The sequence below is a fragment of the Heterodontus francisci genome, chromosome 9, assembly GCF_036365525.1.
Source record: "Heterodontus francisci isolate sHetFra1 chromosome 9, sHetFra1.hap1, whole genome shotgun sequence".
Lineage (NCBI taxonomy): Eukaryota > Metazoa > Chordata > Chondrichthyes > Heterodontiformes > Heterodontidae > Heterodontus > Heterodontus francisci.
In genome coordinates this window covers 49254324-49277732 of record NC_090379.1, presented here as the reverse complement: position 1 = coordinate 49277732, position 23409 = coordinate 49254324, and the positions used below count along the sequence as shown (strand labels likewise).

Here is a 23409-nt window from a genome sequence, read left to right as displayed (position 1 = left end):
ATTTACTTATGAATAACTCAAAACTGCCCGTCTTCTTGGAAATGTTTTTTTTTCATACTGCTCCTTCTGACCTGTTGTTTTCCAGTTTTACTCTCATCCTTGTTACACCTCTTGCCCTTTGTGTTGCTCTCTGCTTTGTCTTGTATCTTATTTTTCCCTTTCACTCTCTGTTAGTATAAGCCCTCCTATGCAACACTAGTTGCTCTCCAGGAAGGAAATTGATCCCAGCCTTGTTCCAGAACTGGTCCTGATGCCCCATGAATCTGAGTCTTTCCTGCCTATACCATTTTTCTACTGATGGGTTTACCTTTTGTCTTACTATTCCTATACTACCATAGGGCACGTCGGGGAATCTTGACTTCACTACTATTCAAGTCTTACTCTATTTCTTAATTCATGAAATCTTTTTCAACGAGAACTTCTGACCATTCCCCTTCCCTCACCAAAACATTTTTGTCCCAACTTTGTCGTATCCTTTATCCTAGCACAAGAGAGGCAACAAGCTATTTAGGACTCTCAGTTGTGGGCAAAATAAAACACCCACCTATACCAGTGATTTATAGAATCCCATGGTACTACTGTAGCTCTGCACTCCGTACCACTTTGCTGCCAGTTGCTTCATGATGTCAAAGTGTTGTCTGTGGTCGCCCTCCACTGAGTTGCTGTCTTTGTCGCAGATTTTCAGCATTGACCAATTTAACAGTCCCTAGACTGCTGCTGTCTTCCATGACAGGCGCATCTGAGATCCTGCCACATCCAGTGTTCAATGGTGGTGAACATTTGACCATGTAACTTGAGAAGGAGGTTCCGTGAACGTCCCCATCCTCAATGATAGCGGGGCCCAGCATGAGTGCAAAAGACAAGGCTGAAGCATTTGCAGTGATTTTCAGCCAGAAGTGCTGAGTGGATGATTCATCTTATCCTACACCTGAGTTCCCCACCATCACAAAGGTCGGTCTTCAGCCAATTCGATTCACTCCACCTGATATCTAGAAATGGCTAAGTATACTGGATACAGCAAAGACTACAGACACCAATAACAGTGCTGCAGACTTGTGCTCCAGAACTGGTAGCACCTCCAGTCAAGCTATTCCATTATAGCTACAACACTGGCATCTACCTAATAACATGAAAAATTGCACAGGTATATCCTGTCCACAAAAAGCAGGACTGATCCAATCTGGCCAATTACTGCCCCATCAGCTTACTGTCAATCGTCAGTGATGGAAGGGATCGTTGATGATGCTATCAAACAGCATTTCCTCACCACTAGCCTGCTCAGTAATACTCAGTTTGGGTTCCACCAGGACTACTCTGCTCCAGACCTCATTACAGCCTTGGTCCAAACATGGACAAAAGAGCTAAATTTCAGCGGTGAAGCACAAGTGACTGCCCTTGACATTAAGGCAGCATTTTGTTAATTGTATTTAACTGTATGCAGGTGGTAGGCATTAACTGGTGAGTCACTTGTGCCCCTATAAAATGGAACAGACAAACTGGTGGTTGGGTGGTGAGGTGCATGTTTGTAATGTTTATCTCTCTAAATAAAAGGATGGTTGCCTAAAGTTGAAGATTGGAAACTAAAGAATTTTCCCAGATAGAAAACTAAAATCCTAGTGGCTATGGTGGAAAATGACAAAGCAAGTGTAAATTGTTGGGGTATGATTACCTTCCAATATTCTCGGAGTCTGGAATATATGACTGGTAGAAGAATAAAGTGGATACGGGTTACTTCCCTACCAAAGAGAAAACAAGGCATGTCCTGGGCATTGTCACTTCCTACAAAAAGAAATGTATTTTGTGAGATGGATGCCTGTCAGATGGACAGTGATGAAGGTTTGGACCTTTTATTAATGTTCTTGGATGAAATCTAGAAGAACGAGGATCTGTTAAATGTGTTATGACCAGGTGAGAAAGGCGTCTAGGGTTCCCTCTCAGCCTTCACCTGGTCTTATTGTAACAGGGTTTTATTTTAAACAGTGTTTTGAGCTCCCCCTTGGTGAATTCTTGCTCATCGCTTTCCAATTATAAGGCATAGAAATGAGCACAAACAGGCTTTCTTAGGTTTAAAGTAGAAAGGTGAAATTTATTCAAACTGAAACTTAAACTCTAATTTGGTTAACATCCACGGATACACAATGCACCCACACTAGCATGCATATGCGATACACACATGCAGATAGGGACAGAAAAGAGCAGAAGAAAAGATTAAGTGGAAAGGTTAGAGGCAATATTTTAAGAGTTTGTTACAGTTCTTGGAGCTCCCTGTAGAGTCCTTTTGTAGCTTGATCTTGCTTTTCATTGGGGACCAGTATTCTTCTTAAACCTTTCTCACTGTAGGAGACTTTTCTCTCTTGGGGTTCATGTGTCTTCAATGGATTCCGAAGCTGGTGAGAAAGAGATGGGGGCAGACAGGAGGAGAGGATGACTTTTCAATTCAGGAGCCAAGAGCTTTCTGTCTTCAAACACTGTTTCACCAGTTTAAAACTCAGTTCAAACTCTGCAACAGCCAGTTAGTCATGTGACTAAACTGGTCTGACCATGTCTGTTCTGTGTATTGGGAGCAGGGGATAGCTCCTTTGTTCCAGCACTGTCTGCCAGTAATGTAAAATGTCCTTCCAGCCAGAGACTTGGCAACCCCTTGTAATAGGCCTTCTCTTCTTCCCAGCAACAGTTTGAAATTTCATGTCCATGTGGCAAAATTAACGTGCCTCATTCTTGGCAGGTGGGGGCCTGCATGACAGATGTCTGAGGTATGGTCAGAATTTGATAGATTTCAGAAAACACATTGTCAATCCTTGGGAAAAATTTTAGACCTGTGATGAATGTGTTGGTTGTAGACTCCTTTAACTGTGCAGTATAGGTAGAGCTTGTACTTCAACAGTCTGTCAGACAGATTGGTTTAAAAGTTGTTTTGATTCATTAAGTAGTGAGGATCAATGCAAGGTTAAGAAATATATAAGTGCTACTTGCTATAGGTTTGATGATGGAGTCACGAAAGAGAATTGTAATTCCTTGTAAAAGCCATTTTATAAGCGCTGATGTAGATTCCAGTGAGATACCTATTCTGTTGAGTAAACCCTCTATGAAAAAGGCACAAATTGAAATTTAACATGGAGCATGAGAAGGCAATTATTTTTGGAGGGTCTGGTGATCTGCACTTCACCTGGTCAAGACATTATTTTAGCTATTCCCTCAGCAAAACTGGATGTTTTTAATGAGAGTATCAAGAGTATTCCACAAGTATTAATGGCATCAGATGATGAGAATCAGAAAAAAAAATTGTCTTAAAGTTACATGGATAATTTGCCTTCCATACTTGTCAAAGATTAAAACTGCTGCTACAGGCGCAGGTGTGGTTGATGAAGAATGTACAAGGCTAATAGAAGAAATTAGTGAGAATTGTGAAATCCGTAAAAAGTGTCAGAGGACACTGCCTATTATTAGCCTTCCATTGGTATGTGACTTTCAGGGGTTATTGCCATGGATCTAAAAGTGTGGACAAAGACACAAATGTTTTCATCCTGCATTTTATAGACTTGGGTGCCACATTTAATCTTTCTACAATAATAGAGTACGGGCAAAAGGTTTATTGCAGACAAAATCATGGAGAAATGGATAAGGACTGGACTTGAGACACCAATGAAGTTTGCGGCTGATGGTGGAGGGGAATTTGCCAGTGATGAGAGCATCATGGTCATGAATACTGTAGCTGAAAGTCCTTTCAGAAATGGACTTTGCATGATTTATTTCACAGTGCTTGATGAATTGCTGCATAAAAGTTTAGCTGATCACCTGGTCTGGATGGCTTGCATCCCAGGTTGCGAAAGGAAGAGGGAATGGAGATAGCAGAAGGACTTGCCATAATCTTCCAATCTTCCCTGAATACGAGGAAGGTGCCAGAGGATTGGAGAGTTGCAATGTGACACCCTTCCAGAAAGTTTGTAAGGGCAGTCCTTGCAACTACAAGCCAGTTAGTTGACCATCATTGGTGGGGAAGGTTTTATATGGAAAAGATTAAGAGGTACTTGGAGAGCTTTGAGTTAATTAAGGATAGCCAGCACAGATTTGTAAAAGGCAGTTCATGCTTGCCTAATCTAATTGAATTTTTTAATGATGTAATAGGTTAATGAAGGGAATGCAGTGGATGATGTTTATATGAATTTTAAGAATGTTTTTGATAAGGTACCCCACAAAAGGCTGGTTAACGAAATTGAGGCTCATGGAATTTTTTTTTTTATCATATTTGTTCCTGGGATGTGGGTGCCGCTGGCTCGGCCAGCATTTATTGCCCATCCCTAATTGCCCCTGAGAAGGTGATGGTGTGCTGCTTTCTTGAACCGCTGCAGTCCATGTGGGATAGGTACACCTACAGTGCTGTCGGGAAGGGAGTTCCAGGATTTGACCCAGCGACAGTGAAGGAACGGCGATATAGTTCCAAGTCAGGATGGTGTGTGGCATGGAGGGGAACTTGCAGGTGGTGGTGTTCCCATGCATCGGCTGCCCTTGCTCTTCTAGGTGGTAGAGGTCGCAGGTTTGTAAGGTGCTCCTAAGGAACCTTGGTGCATTGCTGCAGTGCATCTTGTAGATGGTACACACTGCTGCCACTGTGCGTTGGTGGTGGAGGGAGGGAATGTTTGTAGATGGGGTGCTAATCAAGCGGTCTGCTTTGTCCTGGATGGTGTCTAGCTTCTTCAGTGTTGGAGCTGCACCCATCCAGGCAAGTGGAGAGTATTTCATCACACTCCTGACTTGGGCCTTGTAGATGGTGCACAGACTTTGGGGAGTCAGGAAGTGAGTACGCGCCGCAGGATTCCTAGCCCCTGACCTGCTCTCGCAACCATAGTATTTATATGGCTACTCCAGTTCAGCTTCTGGTCAATGGTAACCCCTAGGATGTTGATTGTGGGGGATTCAGAGATCATAACGCCATTGAATGTCAAGGAACGATGGTTAGATTCTCTCTTGTTGGAGATGGTCATTGCCCAGCACTTGTGTGGCTCGAATGTTACTTGTCGCTTATCAGCCCAAGCCTGCATATTGACCAGGTCTTGCTGCATTTCTACACGGACTGCTTCAGTACCTGAGGAGTCGCGAATGGTGCTGAACATTGCGCAATCATCAGCGAGCATCCCCACTTCTGATGTTATGATCGAAGGATGGTCATTGATGAAGGAGTTGAAGATGGTTGGGACTCAGAGACTGCCCTGAGGAACCCCTGCAGTGATATCCTGGAGCTGAGATTAATGACCTCCAACAACCAACATCTTCCTTTGCGCAATGTATGACTCCAACCAGCGGAGAGTCTTTACCCCTGATTCCCATTGACTCCAGTTTTGCTAGGGCTCCTTGATGCCATACTCTGTCAAATGCCGCCTTGACGTCAAGGGCAGTTGCTCTCATCTCACTTCTTGAGTTCAACTCTTTTGTCCAAGTTTGAACCAAGGATTTAATGAGGTCTGGAGCTGAGTGGCCCTGGCGCAACCCAAACTAAGCGTCACTGAGCAGGTTATTGCTAAGCAAGTGCCGCTTGATAGCACTGTCGATGACACCTTCCATCACTTTACTGATGATCGTGAGTAGACTGATGGGGCAGTACTTGGCCTGGTTGGACTTGTCCTGCTTTTCGTGTACAGGATATACCTGGGCAATTTTCCACATTGCTGGGTGGATGCCAGTGTAGCTGTACTGGAACAGCTTGGCTAGGGGTGTGGCAAGTTCTGGAGCACAGGTCTTCAGTACTATTGCTGGAGTGTTGTCAGGGCCCATAGCATTTGCAGTATCCAGTGCCTTCAGTCGTTTCTTGATATCACGCAGAGTGAATCGAATTGGCCGAAGACTGGCATCAGTGATGTGGGGACTTCAGGAGGAGGCCGAGATGGATCATCAACTCGGCTCTTCTGGCTGATGATTATTGCAAATGCTTCTGCCTTATCTTTTGCACTGATGTGCTGGCTTCCCCATCATTGAGGATGGGGATATTTGTGGAGCCACCTCCTCCAGTCAGTTGTTTAATTGTCCACCACCATTCGCGACTGAATGTGGCAGGACTGTAGAGCTTGGATCTGATCCGTTGAGATTGCTTAGTTCTGTCTGTCGCATGCTGCTAATGCTGTTTGGCACGCAAGTAGTCCTGTGTTGTAGCTTCACCAGGTTGACACCTCATTTTGAGGTATGCCTGGTGCTGCTCCTGGCATGCCCTCCTGCACTCTTCATTGAACCAGGGTTGGTCTCCTGGCTTGATGGTAATGATCGAGTGGGAGATATGCTGAGCCATGAGGTTACAGATTGTGGTTGATTACAATTCTGCTGCTGTTGATGGATGCCCAGTTTTTCATTGCTAGATCTGTTCAAAATCTGTCCCATTTAGCATGGTGGTAGTGCCACACAACACAATGGAGGGTATCCGCAATGTGAAGACAGGGCTTCGTCTCCGCAAGGACTGTGCAATTATCACTCCCACCAATACTGTCATGGACAGATGCATCTGTGGCAGTCAGATTGGTGAGGACGAGGTCATGTATAATTTTCCCTCTTGTTGGTTCCCTCACCATCTGCCCCAAACCCAGTCTAGCAGCTATGTCCATAAGGACATGGTCAGCTCGGTCAGTAGTGGTGCTACCAAGCCACTCTTGGTGATGGAGATTGAAGTCCCCCACCCAGAGTACATTCGGTGCCCTTGCCACCTTCAGTGCTTCCTCCAAGTGCTGTTCAACATGGAGGAATACTGATTCATCAGCTGAGGGGGGGTGGTAGGTGGTAATGAGCAGGAGATTTCCTTGTCTATATTTCACTTGATGCCATAAGACTTCATGGGGTCTGGAATAAATGTTGAGGATTCCCGACTCAGCCAACATAATGCCATTGAATGTCAAGGGGAGATGGTTAGATTCTCTCTTGTTGGAGATGGTCATTGCCTGGCACTTGTGTGGAGCGATTGTTACTTCTTATAAGCCAAGCCTGGATATTGTCCAGGTCTTGCTGCCTTTCTACACAGACTGCTTCAGTATCTGAGGAGTCGTGAATGGTGCTGAATATTGTGCAATCATCAGTGATCATCCCCACTTCTGACCTTATGATTGAAAGAAGGTCATTGATGAAGCAGCTGAAGTTGTTTGGGCCTGGGAATAGGAGGGTCAATGTCAAATTGACTTAAGGACAGAAAACCGCAAGTCATAGTAAATGTTTGTTTTTCAAACTGGAGGATGATGGACAGTGGTATTTGTCACGGGTCAGTGCTGGGACCACTGCTTTTTTTTGCTATATATAAATGATTTGGTTATTGGCAGAGTAGAATTTCAAAATTTGCCACGACAATAAACTTGGAGGTATGGCGACGTGAGAATGATGTGAACTGCCTGCAACGGCACATAGGCTAGCAGAATGGGCAGACGGGTGACAAATGGAATTTAATACTGACAAGTGTGAGGTGATGCATTTTGGCAGAAGGAATGGGGCAAGGCAATATAAACTTAATGGCGCAGTCCTAAATAGTGTGCAGGAATGGAGGGACCTGGGGGTGCATGTGCATCGATCTTCAAAGGCTGCAGGGCATGCCGAGAGAGTGGTTTGTAAAGCATATGGGGTCTTGGGCTTCATAAATAGAGGCATTGAGTACAAAAGCATGGAAATTATGCTGAACCTTTATGAAGTTCTGGTTAGGCCCGAACTGGAGTATTGCGCCCAGTTCTGGTCACCACACTTTAGAAAGGATCTGAGTGTCCTTGAGAGAATGCACTGGAGATTTACCAGAATTGTTCCAGGGATGGAGGATTTTAGTTACAAGGTTAGGTTGGAAAGACTCATTTTGTTCTCAGAACAATGGAGAATGAGGGCAGATGTAATAGAGGTGTCCAAAATTATGAAAGGCTTAAACAAGTTCGACGAGGAAAAACTGTTCCCATTAACTAATGGTACTCGGACTAGGGGGCACAGATTGAAGGTTTTGGGTAAGAGATGCAGGGGGAATATGAGGAAGAACTTTCTGAAGGGTGCGAATGGGAAATGTTGCCCTTTAGCTTGGGAGTTAGCAGGTGCCCTTCTCTGTAAATACACAGTTGATTTGTACAACCAAAATTTCAAAACAAATTAAGCCAACAGCCTCCATATTCTGTACAAAGAATTACATTGCGCGACTCCCCTCCTCTAGGACCCTTAACAATATCTTCATAACTGCATTTCTTTTTGTGAAACAATCAGACAGTTGATGACTTACATCCACAAAAAAGTTGTTAAAAGTACTTGGCTGCCAAAACACTGGATCTTATGGAGACAGTGGTTATGGGATTCTGTTTATCAAATATTTTAAGTGAGATTCTGTACAATGGCTGTACCGAAGGTAGTATAGCAATTGAATGTTATGTTTTAACCGTTCCATGTCAGTGATGTACGCTCTACGAAAAACAAGTGATTGACCTTGCTGGCTTGGAACAAATGCTGGTGAGAAAAGAAATCTCTAAAAATAAAGATGTGAATGCTAGTCAACAACTGTTGGTTTGTTTTACAAAAAGAAATGCATGTATGAAGAAATTGTTAGGCATCCTAGAGGAGGGTAATCTCACCATGTAATGCTTTCTACAGAATATGGAGGGTTTTGATTTGTTTTGAAATTTTGGTTGTGCAAATGAATTCTAATTTTTATTTATAGCGAAGGGTATTTAATTGCTGGCAAGTCTTGGGCATTAACTGGAGATTCATTTGCGCTCCTATAAAAAGGAACAGTCTGAAACTGGTGGTTGGGTGAAGGTGGTGTATATTTGTAATGTGCAGCTCTGTAAATAAATGCTTATAAAAGTGTGCAAAGATTGGCTTCAGTTCTATCCTTCACCGTCTGGTTTTCTCGATTATAACTTATTTGACCAAGTATGGCATCAAAGAGCCCGGGTAAAATTGAAATAAATCAGAATTGGGGGAAAACTGTCCACTGGTCGGAGTCATACCTAGCACAAGGAAATGTAGTTGTGGTTGTTGAATGCTCAGGACACTGCTGCAAGAGCTCCTCAGGACAGTGCCCTAGGTCCAACCCTTATTCAGCAGCTTCATCAACGGCCTTCCCTCCATCATAATGTCAGAGTTGGGGATGTTCACTGACAATCACACAGTGTTCATTTCCATTTGCAAATCCTCTGAAACTGAAGAAGTCCGTGCCCACATACAGCAAGACCTGGACAACATGCAGGCTTGGGCTGATGAGTGGCAAGTAACACATTGGCGTCGCACTCCTGCCAGGCAACGACCATCTCCAATAAGGAAGGGTCTGACCACCTTCCCTTGAAATTCAATGGTATTACCATCATTAAATCCACCACCATCAGCATCTTGGGAGTCACCATTGACCAGAAAATGAACCGGAGAAGCGATATAAATACTGTGGCTACAAGAGCCGGCTAGAAGCTGGTTATTGAGTGGCGAGTAACTCGCCTGACTCTCCACTTACCTGAATGAGTGTAGCTCCAACAACACTCAAGAAACTGGACATCATCCAGGAAAAAGCAACCCGCTTGATTGGCACCCTATCCACCACCTTAAACGTTCTTACCCTCAACCACCAGCACACCGTGGCAGCAGTGTGAACCATCTACAAGATGCACTGCAGCAACTCACCAAGGCTTCTTCGACAACACTTCCCAAACCTGTGAACTCTACTCTCTAGAAGGACAAGGGCAGCAGGCAGATTGGAACACCACCACTACCTAGTTCCCATCCCAAGTCTCACGCCATCCTGTCCTGGAAATATATTGCTATTCCTTCATCGTCACCGGATCAGAATTCTGGAACTCCCTCCCTAACAGCATTGTGGGATTACCTTCACCATATGGATTGCAGCAGGTCATGAATGTGGCTCACCACCACTTTCTTGGGGGCAATTCGCGAGGAAGAATAAATGCTGGCCTTACCAGTGACACCCACATCCCATGAATGAATAAAAAAGTACCATTCCTTGTGGCTTCCTCTACTTGTAAGGTGACAATATCCTCAAATGTGTGTTTGAGGAATCTTTCAGTTTGCCATATGTGAGGCAGTCCCTTCAGCTTCCCCTCAATTTCAGAAACATTAAGGTCAAGGGCAACAATTTGGAGATATTTTCCAGCACATGTGATCATCCCAGACATCACATTGTAATCAGGACCTTCCACAACCCACTGCTACTACACATTGTGGGTTCTTGCTATTTTCCACCACCATAACTTTAATATGAGTAATGTCCTGCTGCTATTTTCTTAAATTTTGACATTCTCTGCAAATGCTACCTAAAATGAAATTAAAATAAATGCAACACATTTTAATAGCTTGCAAGTTTGCAAGTCTCCAGTTTTTCACTTTTCTTTTTCACTTTTCTTCTCACAGCAGCTGAAATTGAGCACATTAACAATATGTTTCATGAGAAACAGCGGGAATTGCAGTCGGCTGTGTTAAAAGTTGAGCAACTGACGCAGCAACTCGATGACCTGAGGAAAGGAAAAACAAATGGGTTGCAGTCTTATAATGGACAAGTGCCAGGACCTGCTGCAGTTGAATTAAAGAAGTTATATCAAGAGCTGCAGGTGAAGCATATAGAATGAACCAAAGCTGTGGTACCCATTTTTATAATGCTGTATTTAGGATCCAAGCAAAAAGTTGTTTTGGTTTCTATAAAGGGAACCATGAATCTTGTAGTTTTGCTTTGATATTCTGGTATAGCTGAGAGTTAAAAGTGAAAACCTACATTTATTTTGACTTTTACAACAAAGGTGAGGGTCTTCATTTGATTGAAGTAGTTCTTCTAGAAGATTTTATTAATTTAAAAAAAATATATACTGTTTAATGCTACTTCCACGCAGTTATTTCACACAATGGTTAAGAAAGCAGGCAAACGAAATCAGACTACCAAGTGGCTGATTCACTTAAGCCAGGCATTAGGAAGACCAACTGCTTTTTTAAAAAAAAAGTCATCCTGGCAGCCAGCCTCACCAATCTGGCAGCTTTAATTTGGAGTTGGCACTGGCTGCACAACACCAACGTGCTGGGAGCCAGCACCATTAGCATAGGTCTTACACAACAGAAAAGCAGTAATAGAGAAGTTTGACACTCGCTAACTTTCCCTGTCCAGCTAAAGAAACTTCAGCTTGAGCAAGAGTTTATAAACAGATTATGACACCAAACATTTTAACATCTATGGATTTACTGTCCTCTTTAGATTCGCAATAAGCTTAATCAGGAGCAAAATACTAAACTTCAACATCAAAAGGAGCTGCTTAACAAGCGTAACGTGGAAGTGACTATGATGGACAAAAGAATCAGTGAACTTCGTGAACGCTTGTGGAAGAAGAAAACTGATGCACGTCAAAAGGAAAACATTCCTGTATGATGCTGATTTCTATTTTTCTATCTAACATTTTGAACAATGCAAATATTTATTCTTGTATGTAATTGAACAAATTGTGCACAGTTCTGCGATGAAAGTGCTTAAGTTCTGAACTGCTGTGATTTGTGCTTACAATACCCTGTCCATCAGATTTTTTTTTTAAAAAACACTTAGTCTGGATTCTCATTTCCTAAGAGATGAAGATTTAATTTTATTTCATTAATAAGTAAATGATACTGCGGCATATTGTTGCATCTTCTGTTTCTCAAGTTATGGTGTAACAACTGTGATAAAATACTAACTGTGGAACCACTTTCATGAACTTTCAATTATACAGGTGATAGTCATCTATTTTGCATCATTAGCCTCATATTTCAAAGCATCACACTGCATGAGTGGCCTGAGGGGAAAAAGCACATGAACAGCTCAGATAGCTAATTATTAAGCTATCTGTGCTCATTGGTTTGCATTTAATCAGTGGACATTTAAGCCAATCAGAAGCCAGTTCCATTCGCTTGGTAAATAGGAAAATTCAGCAACCATAAGACAAACCAAAATTGCTAATTTTTTCCAAAGCTATACTATTTACAAACTAGCAACTGCATGAAACAAGCAATCACATTACTCAAACATTTATTTGCAATGACTGTAGAATCGCATTGATTTCTCAGCCAGAGAACTATACATATACAGTCTTAAATGCTGCAATTTATAGCATAAGCATATAAAGGTAGAAAGTATATGTGGCAATGGGAACATTCCTGACTTGGCAGCCTTGGTCACTGTGTATTCTCCTTGCTCACTGCAGCTGTTGCCATCACTGTCTACATATCTTGCTTCTTCCAACGAATGCTAGCCACAGATCAATTCTTGGCATGTGTCTTCCATTCTTTTAGGTCCTAGCCCCCTGGAATTTCTTTCAACACTTTCAACTTGAGTCCTACTAGACACCCAACATTTCCAGTTTCCCCCATACATCACTTCTATAGTAGCACATGCTCAAACTCATTGTAAACAATGTAACAGGAGGTCTACTAGTTGCTCTAATCATGAATTGTTAATTTTGTCCAAAAAACTCACAATGCAAATCCACTGTAATAGAGCAGTTAACCTTTTCTTCGTATCAGAAGTTGGTGTTTATTTAACAAACCTGTTCTTCCTCCAGCAGCTGAATCGAATTAATGGCACACCAGCACCCCAGATACACTCTAATACCTCGGGCCGTGTTGCAGCTGTGGGACCCTACATCCAAGTTTCTACTGCAACTAGACCAGAAGGTAACCAGTCATCACAAGGAGAAGTCTTGAAACCTCAGTCACTGACCATATCTGGCAATGGTAGCTATGCTATGACTAGAGCAAAATCTGGTAAGTAGTGGAGTACGTTGCTTTCTTAAAAAAAAAAATTATGCTCTTGTTCTGAAAGAGGTTAACCTGATGTTTAAAAAGAGCTAAAGCATTGGAGAAAAACATAACCCATAGTTCAAATAGATATATTTAATCATGGGCTTGAGCAAGGGGGAGTTAAACTTAAGAATGTGTGTTCCAGAACAAAACAATGTTGATTTCCAATAAATGTAAAATAGGAAATTTTGGCTGTATTTCTGTCAAAGCTACACTTACTATCTTGCCTCTCAGTCCCCTCCCACTCCCAGGTAATATATAACATCCTGTATCACTTTTTTTCTTGAATGAGCCTGTAGATAAGCAACTGATTCCCTGTTGCTGAATTCTGGTTTTGGAGAGCAAGAGGTGTGAATTTAATCTTCCTTTAGTTTCTTCCCTATGATTATGTCATGACCCTTCTTTATTTTTGAAATGGGGTACAAGCTATGGAGTAAATTGTAGGCAACAACCTGGATTTGCATAGTGCAGCACAATAGAAGACCAATGTACTACACTAATGTTGTGCCTAAAGTTATTTTTAATGCCTCTTAAGCCAAAAGTAGCTTATTTTATTTTACTTTAAGTTGGTTCTTTTTTCTGATCTCTTTCATGTAACCTTATTATTGTGGGCAGCAGTTGCTACAACAATCCAGCACACTTGCAAAGACAAAAAAAAAAACACAACACAAATGAAGCACCCATCTATAAATTTGTACTTGAGTCACCTCGATAAGGCAAAACGTTACTTAGATGTCAGCCGTGCCTATCAACCGTCCTGCTTTAATTCCAACATCCTGATGTTAAGAACATAACCTCAGAAGTAGGATCAGGAGTAGGCCTTAGAGTACCTTGAGCCTGCTCCACATTTCACTAAGACCATGGATGAACCTTTATATCAACTCCACTTTCCTATTCTATCCCCATATCCCTTGATTCCCTTAGTCCAAAAATCCATCCATCTCAACCTTGGATATACTCAATGACTGAGTATCCATAGCCCTCTGTGATAGAGAATTCCAAAGTTTCATAACCCTCAGAAGAAATTTCTCCTCATCTCATGACTGTATTGGGACTGAGCTCTAGTTCTATACAGTGCAGCCAGTAGGAAACACCCTATCAGTATCTACCCTGTCAAGTTCTCTAAGAATTTTACCCATTTCAATTAGATCACCTCTCATTATTTCTTACTTCAGAGAATAAAGGCCCATTCCACTCAAAATCTCCTCAAGACAGTCTTCTCTTCCAAGGAATCAATTTACTTGATCTTTTTGCCCTTTCCTAAGTAAGGGAACCAAAAACTATGCACAGTATTTCAGGTGTGGTCATAGCAAAGCCCAATATAATTGCCCCAAGATTTTTAAAGGGCAATTTAAATCCTTCCCCAAATTTCAGAATGTTTCTCTGATTTCCTCCAAGCTGTTTTATTTATAAATGTAACAAATTTTAATGGCTGTTTCTTTCTAAAATTCTCTCACCAGCCCCCCATGTGAGAAAAAAATTGTAATGTGGCCCCCACCCCCTGCCATGCAAAAAGATTGGACAGACCTGCCATATATTAATAAATAATAATGTACCTTGCCTAGTTCCAAAGTTATTTTTTTGCTGGGCTCGAGCTTTTTGTGCTGCATCCTCCACGCCAACCCCATAAAATGGTTTTGATTTTGACTTTTGTTTTAATTGCCTTTTTTGTCAGCTTCACTTAGTGGTAACACTCTCATCTCTGAGTCAGAAAGTTGAAAGTTCAGGTCCCACGGACTTGAGCACATAGCTAATGCTGACAATTCTTTCAACGCTGAATAGGTGCTGCATTGAGGGAGTTGCCATCTTTTAAATCAGACATTAAACTGAGGACCATTCCACCTGTTCAGGTGCCGCATTTGCCTATGTAACAAGTGACTACATTCTATAAATAATTTGTTGGCTATGAAACACTTTGAGCCTTCCTAAGAAAGTGTGAGGTGCTGTATAAATACCAGTTAAGTCATTCTTTTTAACAAATGTTAACGTAGCCAACTTTGACATGCTTGTTCCTTACATAGAAGCTGATCTTCCATGTTCTTATGAGAAACCAGGACATAATGTAGTGTTCAGGTGAGGGGGGTGGAAAATTGGACTGGGGTGTATACATATGTTTTCAGATTCCATTTTAGAAGCATACATTCACACATTATTGTGTTTAATACTTGGATTTTATACTATTTGTAGTTAAATAGCAAATTTATGGCAGCTTGGGAAGCAGAATAGAATTAGTTGAAGCACAGAAGTTTCTACGCAATACAGGCTGTGGAGAGTTGGTGGTGCAAGGCCAAAGCGAGAGGTAATGGACAAGTAAAGAAGCAAAAGATGTGTCTCGAGGAGGTGTGAAGGGCAGAATGATGAGCAGTTGCCACCCAAAAACAAAAATGAGAGGAAGACCAAAACCTGCAAATAAAAGGAAACAAAATGGGGCAGAAGAATTGGTCTTGAAACTGTTGAACTCAGAGTTTGTAAGTGCCTAATTGAAAGATGAGGTGCTGTTCCTCGAGCTTATGTTGAGTTTCGTTGGAACGCTGCAGGTGGTCGAGGACTGAGGTCAGTGTGAGAGCAAGGTAGATAAGGAAAATGAAAGGCAACCGGAAGCTTGAGTGTTCCTCAAAGCAGTCTCCCCAGTGTAGAGCAGACCACATTGTGAGCAGTGAAAGCAGTATACTAAGTGGAAAGAAGTACACGTAACTCAAATTTTCACCTGGTTAGAGTGTTTGGAGCCTTGGACAGTGAGGCAAGAGGAGGTAGAAGGGCAGGTTTTGCATCTCCTGCACTTCCATGGAAAGTCTCGTGGAGGAAACTGTCCCTTCGGAATTCTGAAACGGGAGGGGAATTTGTGTTTGGTATTATCATGCTGGAGATGGCGGAGGATGATCCATTGAATATGGAGGCTGGTGCAGTTGAAGTTGAGGACAAGGGGAATCCTATCATAGTTTTAGGAGGAAGGGAGAAGGGATGAGAGCAGAAGTGTGGGAAATGGGCTGGACATGGTCAAAGGTCCCCTCAACCATGGTATGAGGAACCCTCGGTTGAGGAATAAGGATGACTGACATTCCTCATCCCTGGAACCATTCTCATGAATCTTTCTGCACTCTCTGTAATGCCTTCACATCCTTCCTAAAGTGTGGTGCCCAGAACGGGGCACAATACTCCAGTTGAGGCTGAACCGGCGTTTCATAGACGTTTATCATAACTTCCCTGCTTTTGTACTGTATGCCCCTATTTTTTTTTTTAAGAGATACAGCACTGAAACAGGTCCTTCGGCCCACCGAGTCTGTGCCGACCATCAACCACCCATTTATACTAATCCTATACTAATTCCATATTCCTGCCACATCCCCCCCCTATATTTCCCTCCCACCTACCTATCCTAGGGGTAATTTATAATGGCCAATTTACCTATCAACCTGCAAGTCTTTGGCATGTGGGAGGAAACCGGAACACCCGGAGGAAACCCACGCAGACACAGGGAGAACTTGCAAACTCCACACAGGCAGTACCCGGAATTGAACCCAGGTCGCTAGAGCTGTGAGGCTGTGGTGCTAACCACTGCGCCACTGTGCCGCCCTTAAATTGAATTCAAATCTCACCATCTGGGATGGTGGGATTTGAACCCTTGTCCCCAGAGCACTAGCCTGGGCCTCTGGGCTACTATACCAGTGACAATACCACTATGCTGCCACCTCCCCCCTAAATATAAAGCCCAGGATCCCATATGCTTAATTAATCACTTTCTCAACCTGCCCGACCACTGTGAATGATTTATGCCCATCTACCTGCAGGTCCCTATGCTCCTGCACCCACTTGAGAATTATGCCCTTTAGTTTATATTGCCGCTTCTCATTCTTCCTGCCAAAATGAATCACTTTGCACTTTTGCGCATTCAATTTCATGTGCCACTTGTCCGCCTATTCCACCACCCTGTCTATGTCCTCTTGAAGTTTATCACTATTCTCCTAAAAGTTCACATACTTCCAAAAATTTGCAAATTTTTAAATTGTGTCCTGTACACTCAAGTCTTGGTCATTAATACAGATCAAGAAAAGCAGTGGTCCTAACCCTGGGGAACCCCATTATATATCTTCCTCCAGTCTGAAAAACAACCCTTCACAACTACACTCTGTTTCCTGTCACTCAGCCAATTTTGTATCCCTGTTGCTACTGTCCCTTTTATTCCATGGGCTCTAACTTTGCTGACAAGCCTGTTATGTGGCGCTTTTTCAAATGCCTTTTGGAGGACCATGTACACCACATTACCCTCATCAACCCTCTCTGTTACTTCATCACAAAACACAAGCACGATATGTCCTTAAGAAATCCATGCAAGCTTTCTTTAATTAATCCACACTTGTCCAAGTGACTGTTAATCTGGGACAAAGTTATTGTTTCTAAAATCTTTCCCCCCACCAAGGTTAAACTGACTGGCCTGTAGTTGCTGGGCTTATCCTTGCACCTTTTTTGAACGAGGTTGTGACATTTTCAATTCTCCAGTCCTTTGGCAACACCCCTGTATCTGAGGAGGATTGGAAGAGGCCAGTGCCTCTGCAATTTCCACCCTTCCCTAGGTATCCTTGGATGCACATCATCTGGCCCTGGTGATTTATCAACTTTAAGTACAGTCAGCCTATCTAATACTTTTTATCAATTTTAAGGCCATCCAGTGCCTCAACTAACTCCTTTCATGATGACTTGGGCAACATTTTCTTCCTTGGTAAAGACAGATGCAAAGTAGCCATTTAGAACCTCAGCCATGTCCCCTGCATCGTTGCATTAATCCTCTTTTAGGTCCCTAATCTACCCCACTCCTCCTTTTACAACTCTTTTACCAATAATATGTTTATAGAAGATTTTTGTGTTCTTTTATGTTAGCTGCCAGTCTCCCCTCATACTCCCTCTTTGCTTCTCTCAATTGCTTTTTCAGTTCCCCTCATGACAGTTGATGAAGGGAATATGGTGGATGGTGCTTATATGAATTTTAAGAAAGCATTTGATAAGGTGCCACCTAAAAGGCTGGTTAGCAAAATTGAGGCTCATGTAATAGGAGGGTCAGTGTCCAATTGGATAAAAAAAAATGTCTTAAGGACAGAATGGTCCTTTTTCTGACTGGAAGATGGTAGACAGTGGTGTTTGCCATGGGTCAGTGCTGGGACCACTGCTTTTTTTTAACTATATATAAATGACTTGGATGTTAGAATACAGAGTAGAATCTGAAAACTTGCCAGTGACAAATTTGGAAATATGGCAAACAGTGAGGATGATAGGAACTACCTGCAACAGGACATAGATAGGCTAGCAGAATGGGCAGACGGGTGGCAGATGGAATTTAATACTGACAAGTGTGAGGTGATGCATTTTGACGGTAGAAAAAGGGAGAGGCAACATATACTTAATGGCACAGTTCTAAAGAGTTTGCAGAAACAGTGGGGCCTGGGGTGCATGTGTATCGGTCTTTGAAGGTAGCAGGACATATCAAGAGAGAGGTTCATAAAGCATATGGGATCTTGGGCTTCGTAAATAGACTCATTGAGTACAGAAAAGCAGGGAAGTTATGCTGAACCTTTATAAAGCTCTGGTTAGGCCCAAACTGGAGTATTGCATCCAGATCTGGTCACCACACTTTAGGGAGGCTGTGAGGGTCCTTGAAAGCGTGCAGAGCGATTTACCAGAATGGTTCCAGGGATGGGGGATCTTAGTTACAAGGTTAGGTTGGAAAAGCTGGGGTCGTTTTCCTTAGAACAAAGGAGATTGAAGAGAGATTTAATAGAGGTGTGCATTATAATGACAGGCTTAGATAAGTTAGCCGAAGAAAAACTGTTCCCAGTAACTAATGGTACAAGGACTAGGGGACGCAGATTGAAGGTTTTGGGCAAGGAATGCAAGGGGCATATGAGGAAGAACTTTTATATGCAGCCAGTGGTAATGACTTGGAAGTCGCTGCCCACAAGGCTGGTGGAAGTGGAGACAATTAATTACTCAAAAGGAAATTGGATAGCCACTTGCAGGGCTATGGGGATCGAGCAGGGACATGGGTCTGACTGATTAGCTCCATGGAGAGCCAACATGGACTCGATGGGCTAAATGGCTTCCTTCTGTGCCGTATATGACTCCATGAACTTTCTATATTTAACCTGGTTCTTAATTGTATTATCCACCTGATATCTGTCATATGCCCATTTTTTTGCAGCTTCATCTTGCTCTCTATCTCTTTCGGCATTTAGGGAGCTCTGGATTTGTTCCCCTACCTTTCTCCTTCATGGGAATGTACCTTGACTGTAACCAAATCATCTCCTCATTTAAAGTCCTTCTCATTGTTCTGTTAAAGTTTTGCCTTCCAATCTTTAATTCCAGTTTTACCTGGGCCAGATCTGTTCTCATGCCATTGAAGTTGGCCTGCCCCCAATTAATTACTGTTACTCTGGATTGCTTCTTATCCTTTTCCATATTCAACCTAATCCTTATGATATTATGATCACTTACACTTGACCCACCTCATTCCTCAGAACCAGAATCACAGAATAATACAGTGCAGAAGAGGCCTTTCGGCCCATCGAGTCTGCACCGATGCATTAAAGCAATGCCTCCTTCATTGAATTGGAAACATACTGATGTTGAAAATTGTCCTGAACACACTTTAGAAACTCTTGCCCCTCTCTGTCCTTGACGTTAATATTATCCCAGTCTATATTAGTAGAATTAAAGTTCCCCATTACTTTACAATTCTTGCATCTCTCTCTAATTTCCTTGCTGATTCGTTCCTCTATATTTTTCCCACTAGTTGGTTGTCTATAGAATGCACCCAACAATATAACGGTATCTGTAGCCGGAACTAATTAGATTCTGTCCTTAACCACTTGAGAACGACATCTCTCTTCAGCACTGTAACATTCCCTTTAATCAGTACTGCTATCCTTCCTCCTTTCTGTCCTTCCTTATATTTTTGGTATACCTTGTATCCAGGGATGTTTATTACCCTGCCCTGCCCTGTTTTTAAACCAGGTCTCCGTTATTGCCACAACATCATATTTCCATGTGGCTATCTGCGCCGGCAGCTCACCAACCTTGTGTATCACATTCCGCACATCAAAGACATGCACAGTAAACTTTAATTTAGATCCTATTAGTTTCCCTGTTACACTGACCCCACCTTCCCTCCTATATGTTATCTGTCTTTCCCAATCTCTGCGCATCTTGGTTTTCCTCTGTCATATTAACTTGCTGTTTCCCACACCCCTGTCAAGTTCATTTAAGCCCTCACCAGTAGCACTCGCAAATCACCCACAAGGACATTGGTCCTGGCTCTGTTCAGGTGCAATCCATCCAGCCTGTATAGGTTCCATCTCCCCAGAACCAGTCCCAAAATCCCAGAAATCTAAAACCCTCCCGCCTGCACCATCTCTCCAACCATGCATTCGTCTGCTGTATCCTCCTATTTCTGTACTCACTTGCGCGTGGTGCGGAAGAAATTGTAGATTACTACCTTGTGAGGTCCTGCTTACTAGTTTCTTTCTTAATTCCCTAAACTCTGCCTGCAGGATCTCATCCCTCTATCTATCTATGTCGTTGGTAGCGATATGGGCCACACTGCTGGATGCTCAGCTTGTGCCCACCCCGCCCCCCACCCCCCGCCTCAGAATGCTCTACAGCCGCTCAAATGATATCCTTGACCCTGGCACCAAGGAGGCAACATACCATCCTAGATTCATGTCTGCGGCTGCAGAAACACTGTTCAGTTCTTGAGTCCACAATACAAAATTGTTGCTAATTGGGCACAAAATTGGCATTTTCACTCGAAAGGCTGAAAGTTGATGTAGAAAATGGAAAGTCATGCTAAGGCACATTGTTTAGTAAGAAGAGCTGAAGCTATACCAGATTTAGGCATTCCTAATGCTGATTGCTGGGAACTGAAATAGGAAAGAGTTCAATAATTTCTTTGCACTGGATCCCTCCCCTTGAAGAGCTCAAAGATGAGCATTTTTTTTCTAAACTATTTTAACATATCTATCTAGGTATTTCGTTTTTCAGGGTATCTTCTGATACTATATTCATAAAGCTCTTGCTATTTAGTCTTCAAGTACTTAGGTTCACGTTTTTATTGCACCATGTTTTGAATCTATAACTTCAGTATTTCAGATTCCATCTAACCTTTCTCTGTTGCATTGTGTTCATTATATTCTTTTATTTTTTGTGCTTTTGTTTTACCACTGGATCCTTCACTTTGCTTTGACTTCTTGGACAGAATCAGATGGGAGTCTGAAAAATTCTCCAGGCATTTGCATAGTTTCTGATTTAGACATCATAATGGATCCTGTTTTAATTTCTTTTTCTGCCTCTCAAGTCTCCAGATGATAGTGTGATCCAGTTGGCAACTTCTGTTCCTGACAAACTGCATTGTGAGTCTGTGGAACTGCTACTGATTTTGCTTAAAGGACATATTCTGCTGTGTAGCCTTTTAACTTATCTAAGACAATCTTGTTCCTTGCCTTATAAATGACATTTGGAAAATACCACGTTAAATTAATATTTTTGTTTCAAAATAGTCCTCTGAATTTATTGTGGAGGCAAGTAAACATAATTGTCGAGCCAAATGTAGGTGGTGTATGTATTCATTCAAAAAACACTAGATTACAAAATTTTTGATATTTGATGTGAAAACATATAAAATTTAAACTATTGGGTTCTACAATTGTTTGTCTTCTATTTTCTGTTCCATTGTACATAGATGAAATTCTTAGACACAAGCTGACCGGCTCCTGGGTGGTGTCTGATTTGGATGTGGGTCTTGACTCTGGTTCATCCTTGCATTTTAAAAACTATGAAAGCAGATGTTTGGGTTGTACGTCTTTATGCAGTTCTGTTTTTTTGAATAGACTGATGTAATTTGTTATAATTCTGACTGCTGCAAGCCCCCAATAATGCATCCATAATTAAAGCTGGCTTCCTGTTTGAGGATTTCTGAATCTGATTATATTTAGTATATCTAACTGCACGTGTTTGTGCGTATGCCTGGTGCATGAAGCTTCCAATGTGATTGGGTGTTAAATACTATAAAACTGAAACTTTTTGCACCCACTTAACTCCCCAAAAGTGGATGATACACAAATGACTATAACAGCCTACCATTGATTGTAATGGTCTGGTGGTGTAAAGTGTTGGAAATTTCATTTAATGCTTTTCTAAATGTAATGTGACAATGATCTTGCAAAGAACATGATCTGCTTTTGCAGTCGTTAATATGTAATGTTAAAGTCATGTTTTCATTTATTAAAGTAGGAGAGCCATTTGTGAAAGTAGCAAATGCAAGAGAGCTGAGGTATAGTGTGAGATGTTGGATGCTGGGATGACTGTAGGTTTCCAGATGGAAAAGCTAAGATGGCCTAAAGGTTTTGCATCTCCCTGTTTATCTTGTTGATCTTGAATAACAGTTATGTTGAGCATTTTCACTTTGGCCTGCTAGCAATGTCTTGATTCCCATTGCTACGAAAAGATGTCTTGGTCTCCCAGCTTTAAATCAAGATCTTGTGAAAGCCAAATATTTATGTTCCAAATTCTATACTTTAATTTTGCAGTTGTCTCACCTTACTTTAAAGAGTTTTTCTTTTCAACTCTGCTTTCAGAGGCACAATTAGTTTTAGTTTAGTTTAGTTTAGAGATACAGCACTGAAACAGGCCCTTCGGCCCACCGAGTCTGTGCCGACCATCAACCACCCATTTATATACTACTCCTACACTAATTCCATATTCCTACCACATCCCCACCTATCCCTATATTTCCCTACCACCTACCTATACTAGGGACTATTTATAATGGCCAATTTACCTATCAACCTGCAAGTCTTTGGCATGTGGGAGAAAACCGGAGCACCCGGAGGAAACCCACGCAGACAGAGGGAGAACTTGCAAACTCCACACAGGCAGTACCCAGAATTGAACCAGGGTCGCTGGAGCTGTGAGGCTGCGGTGCTAACCACTGCGCCGCCCTTAATATTATCTTAATATTGGGATGATGGCATAGTGGTAATATTACTGGACTAGTAAGCTAGAGGCCCCTACTAATGTTTAGTTTAGTTTAGAGATACAGCACTGAAACAGGCCCTTCGGCCCACCGAGTCTGTGCCGACCATCAACCACCCATTTTATACTAATCCTACACTAAGCCCATATTCCTACCACATCCCCACCTGTCCCTATATATTTCCCTACCACCTACCTATACTAGGGGCAATTTATAATGGCCAATTAACCTATCAACCTGCAAGTCTTTGGCATGTGGGAGGAAACCGGAGCACCCGGAGGAAACCCACGCAGACACAGGGAGAACTTGCAAACTCCGCACAGGCAGTACCCAGAATCGAACCCGGGTCCCTGGAGCTGTGAGGCTGCGGTGCTAACCACTGCGCCACTGTGCCGCCCCATGCTGTGAGGACACGAGTTCAAATCCCACCACGGCAGCTGTTAGAACTTAAATTCAAGTAACTAATCTGCAGTGGTGACCATGAAACTACTGGATTGTCGTAAAAACCCATCTGGTTCACTAATGTCCTTTAAGGAAGGAAATCTCCTGTCTTTACCACGCCTGGCCGACATGTGATTCCAGACCCACTGCAATGTGGTTGACTCTTAACTGCCCTATGAAATGGCTTACCTAGCCTCTTGGTT

At 42.4% G+C, this 23409-nt stretch overlaps 1 protein-coding gene across 6 annotated transcripts in view; it reads left to right on the top strand.

The window, feature by feature from the left end:
• Positions 1 to 23409, top strand: part of ppp1r13bb (protein phosphatase 1, regulatory subunit 13Bb) — a 120569-nt gene that overhangs the window by 56122 nt on the left and 41038 nt on the right. For 3 of the 6 annotated variants that reach the window (XM_068039016.1, XM_068039013.1, XM_068039015.1), the window contains exons 7-9: positions 10348 to 10544; positions 11177 to 11341; positions 12510 to 12711. In XM_068039016.1, the coding sequence (XP_067895117.1) occupies positions 10348 to 10544; positions 11177 to 11341; positions 12510 to 12711 (564 nt within the window). Of the gene's footprint in view, positions 1 to 10347; positions 10545 to 11176; positions 11342 to 12509; positions 12712 to 21472; positions 21584 to 23409 lie in introns of all 6 variants that reach the window. The other 3 variants (XM_068039018.1, XM_068039014.1, XM_068039017.1) reach the window with 2 other exon arrangements.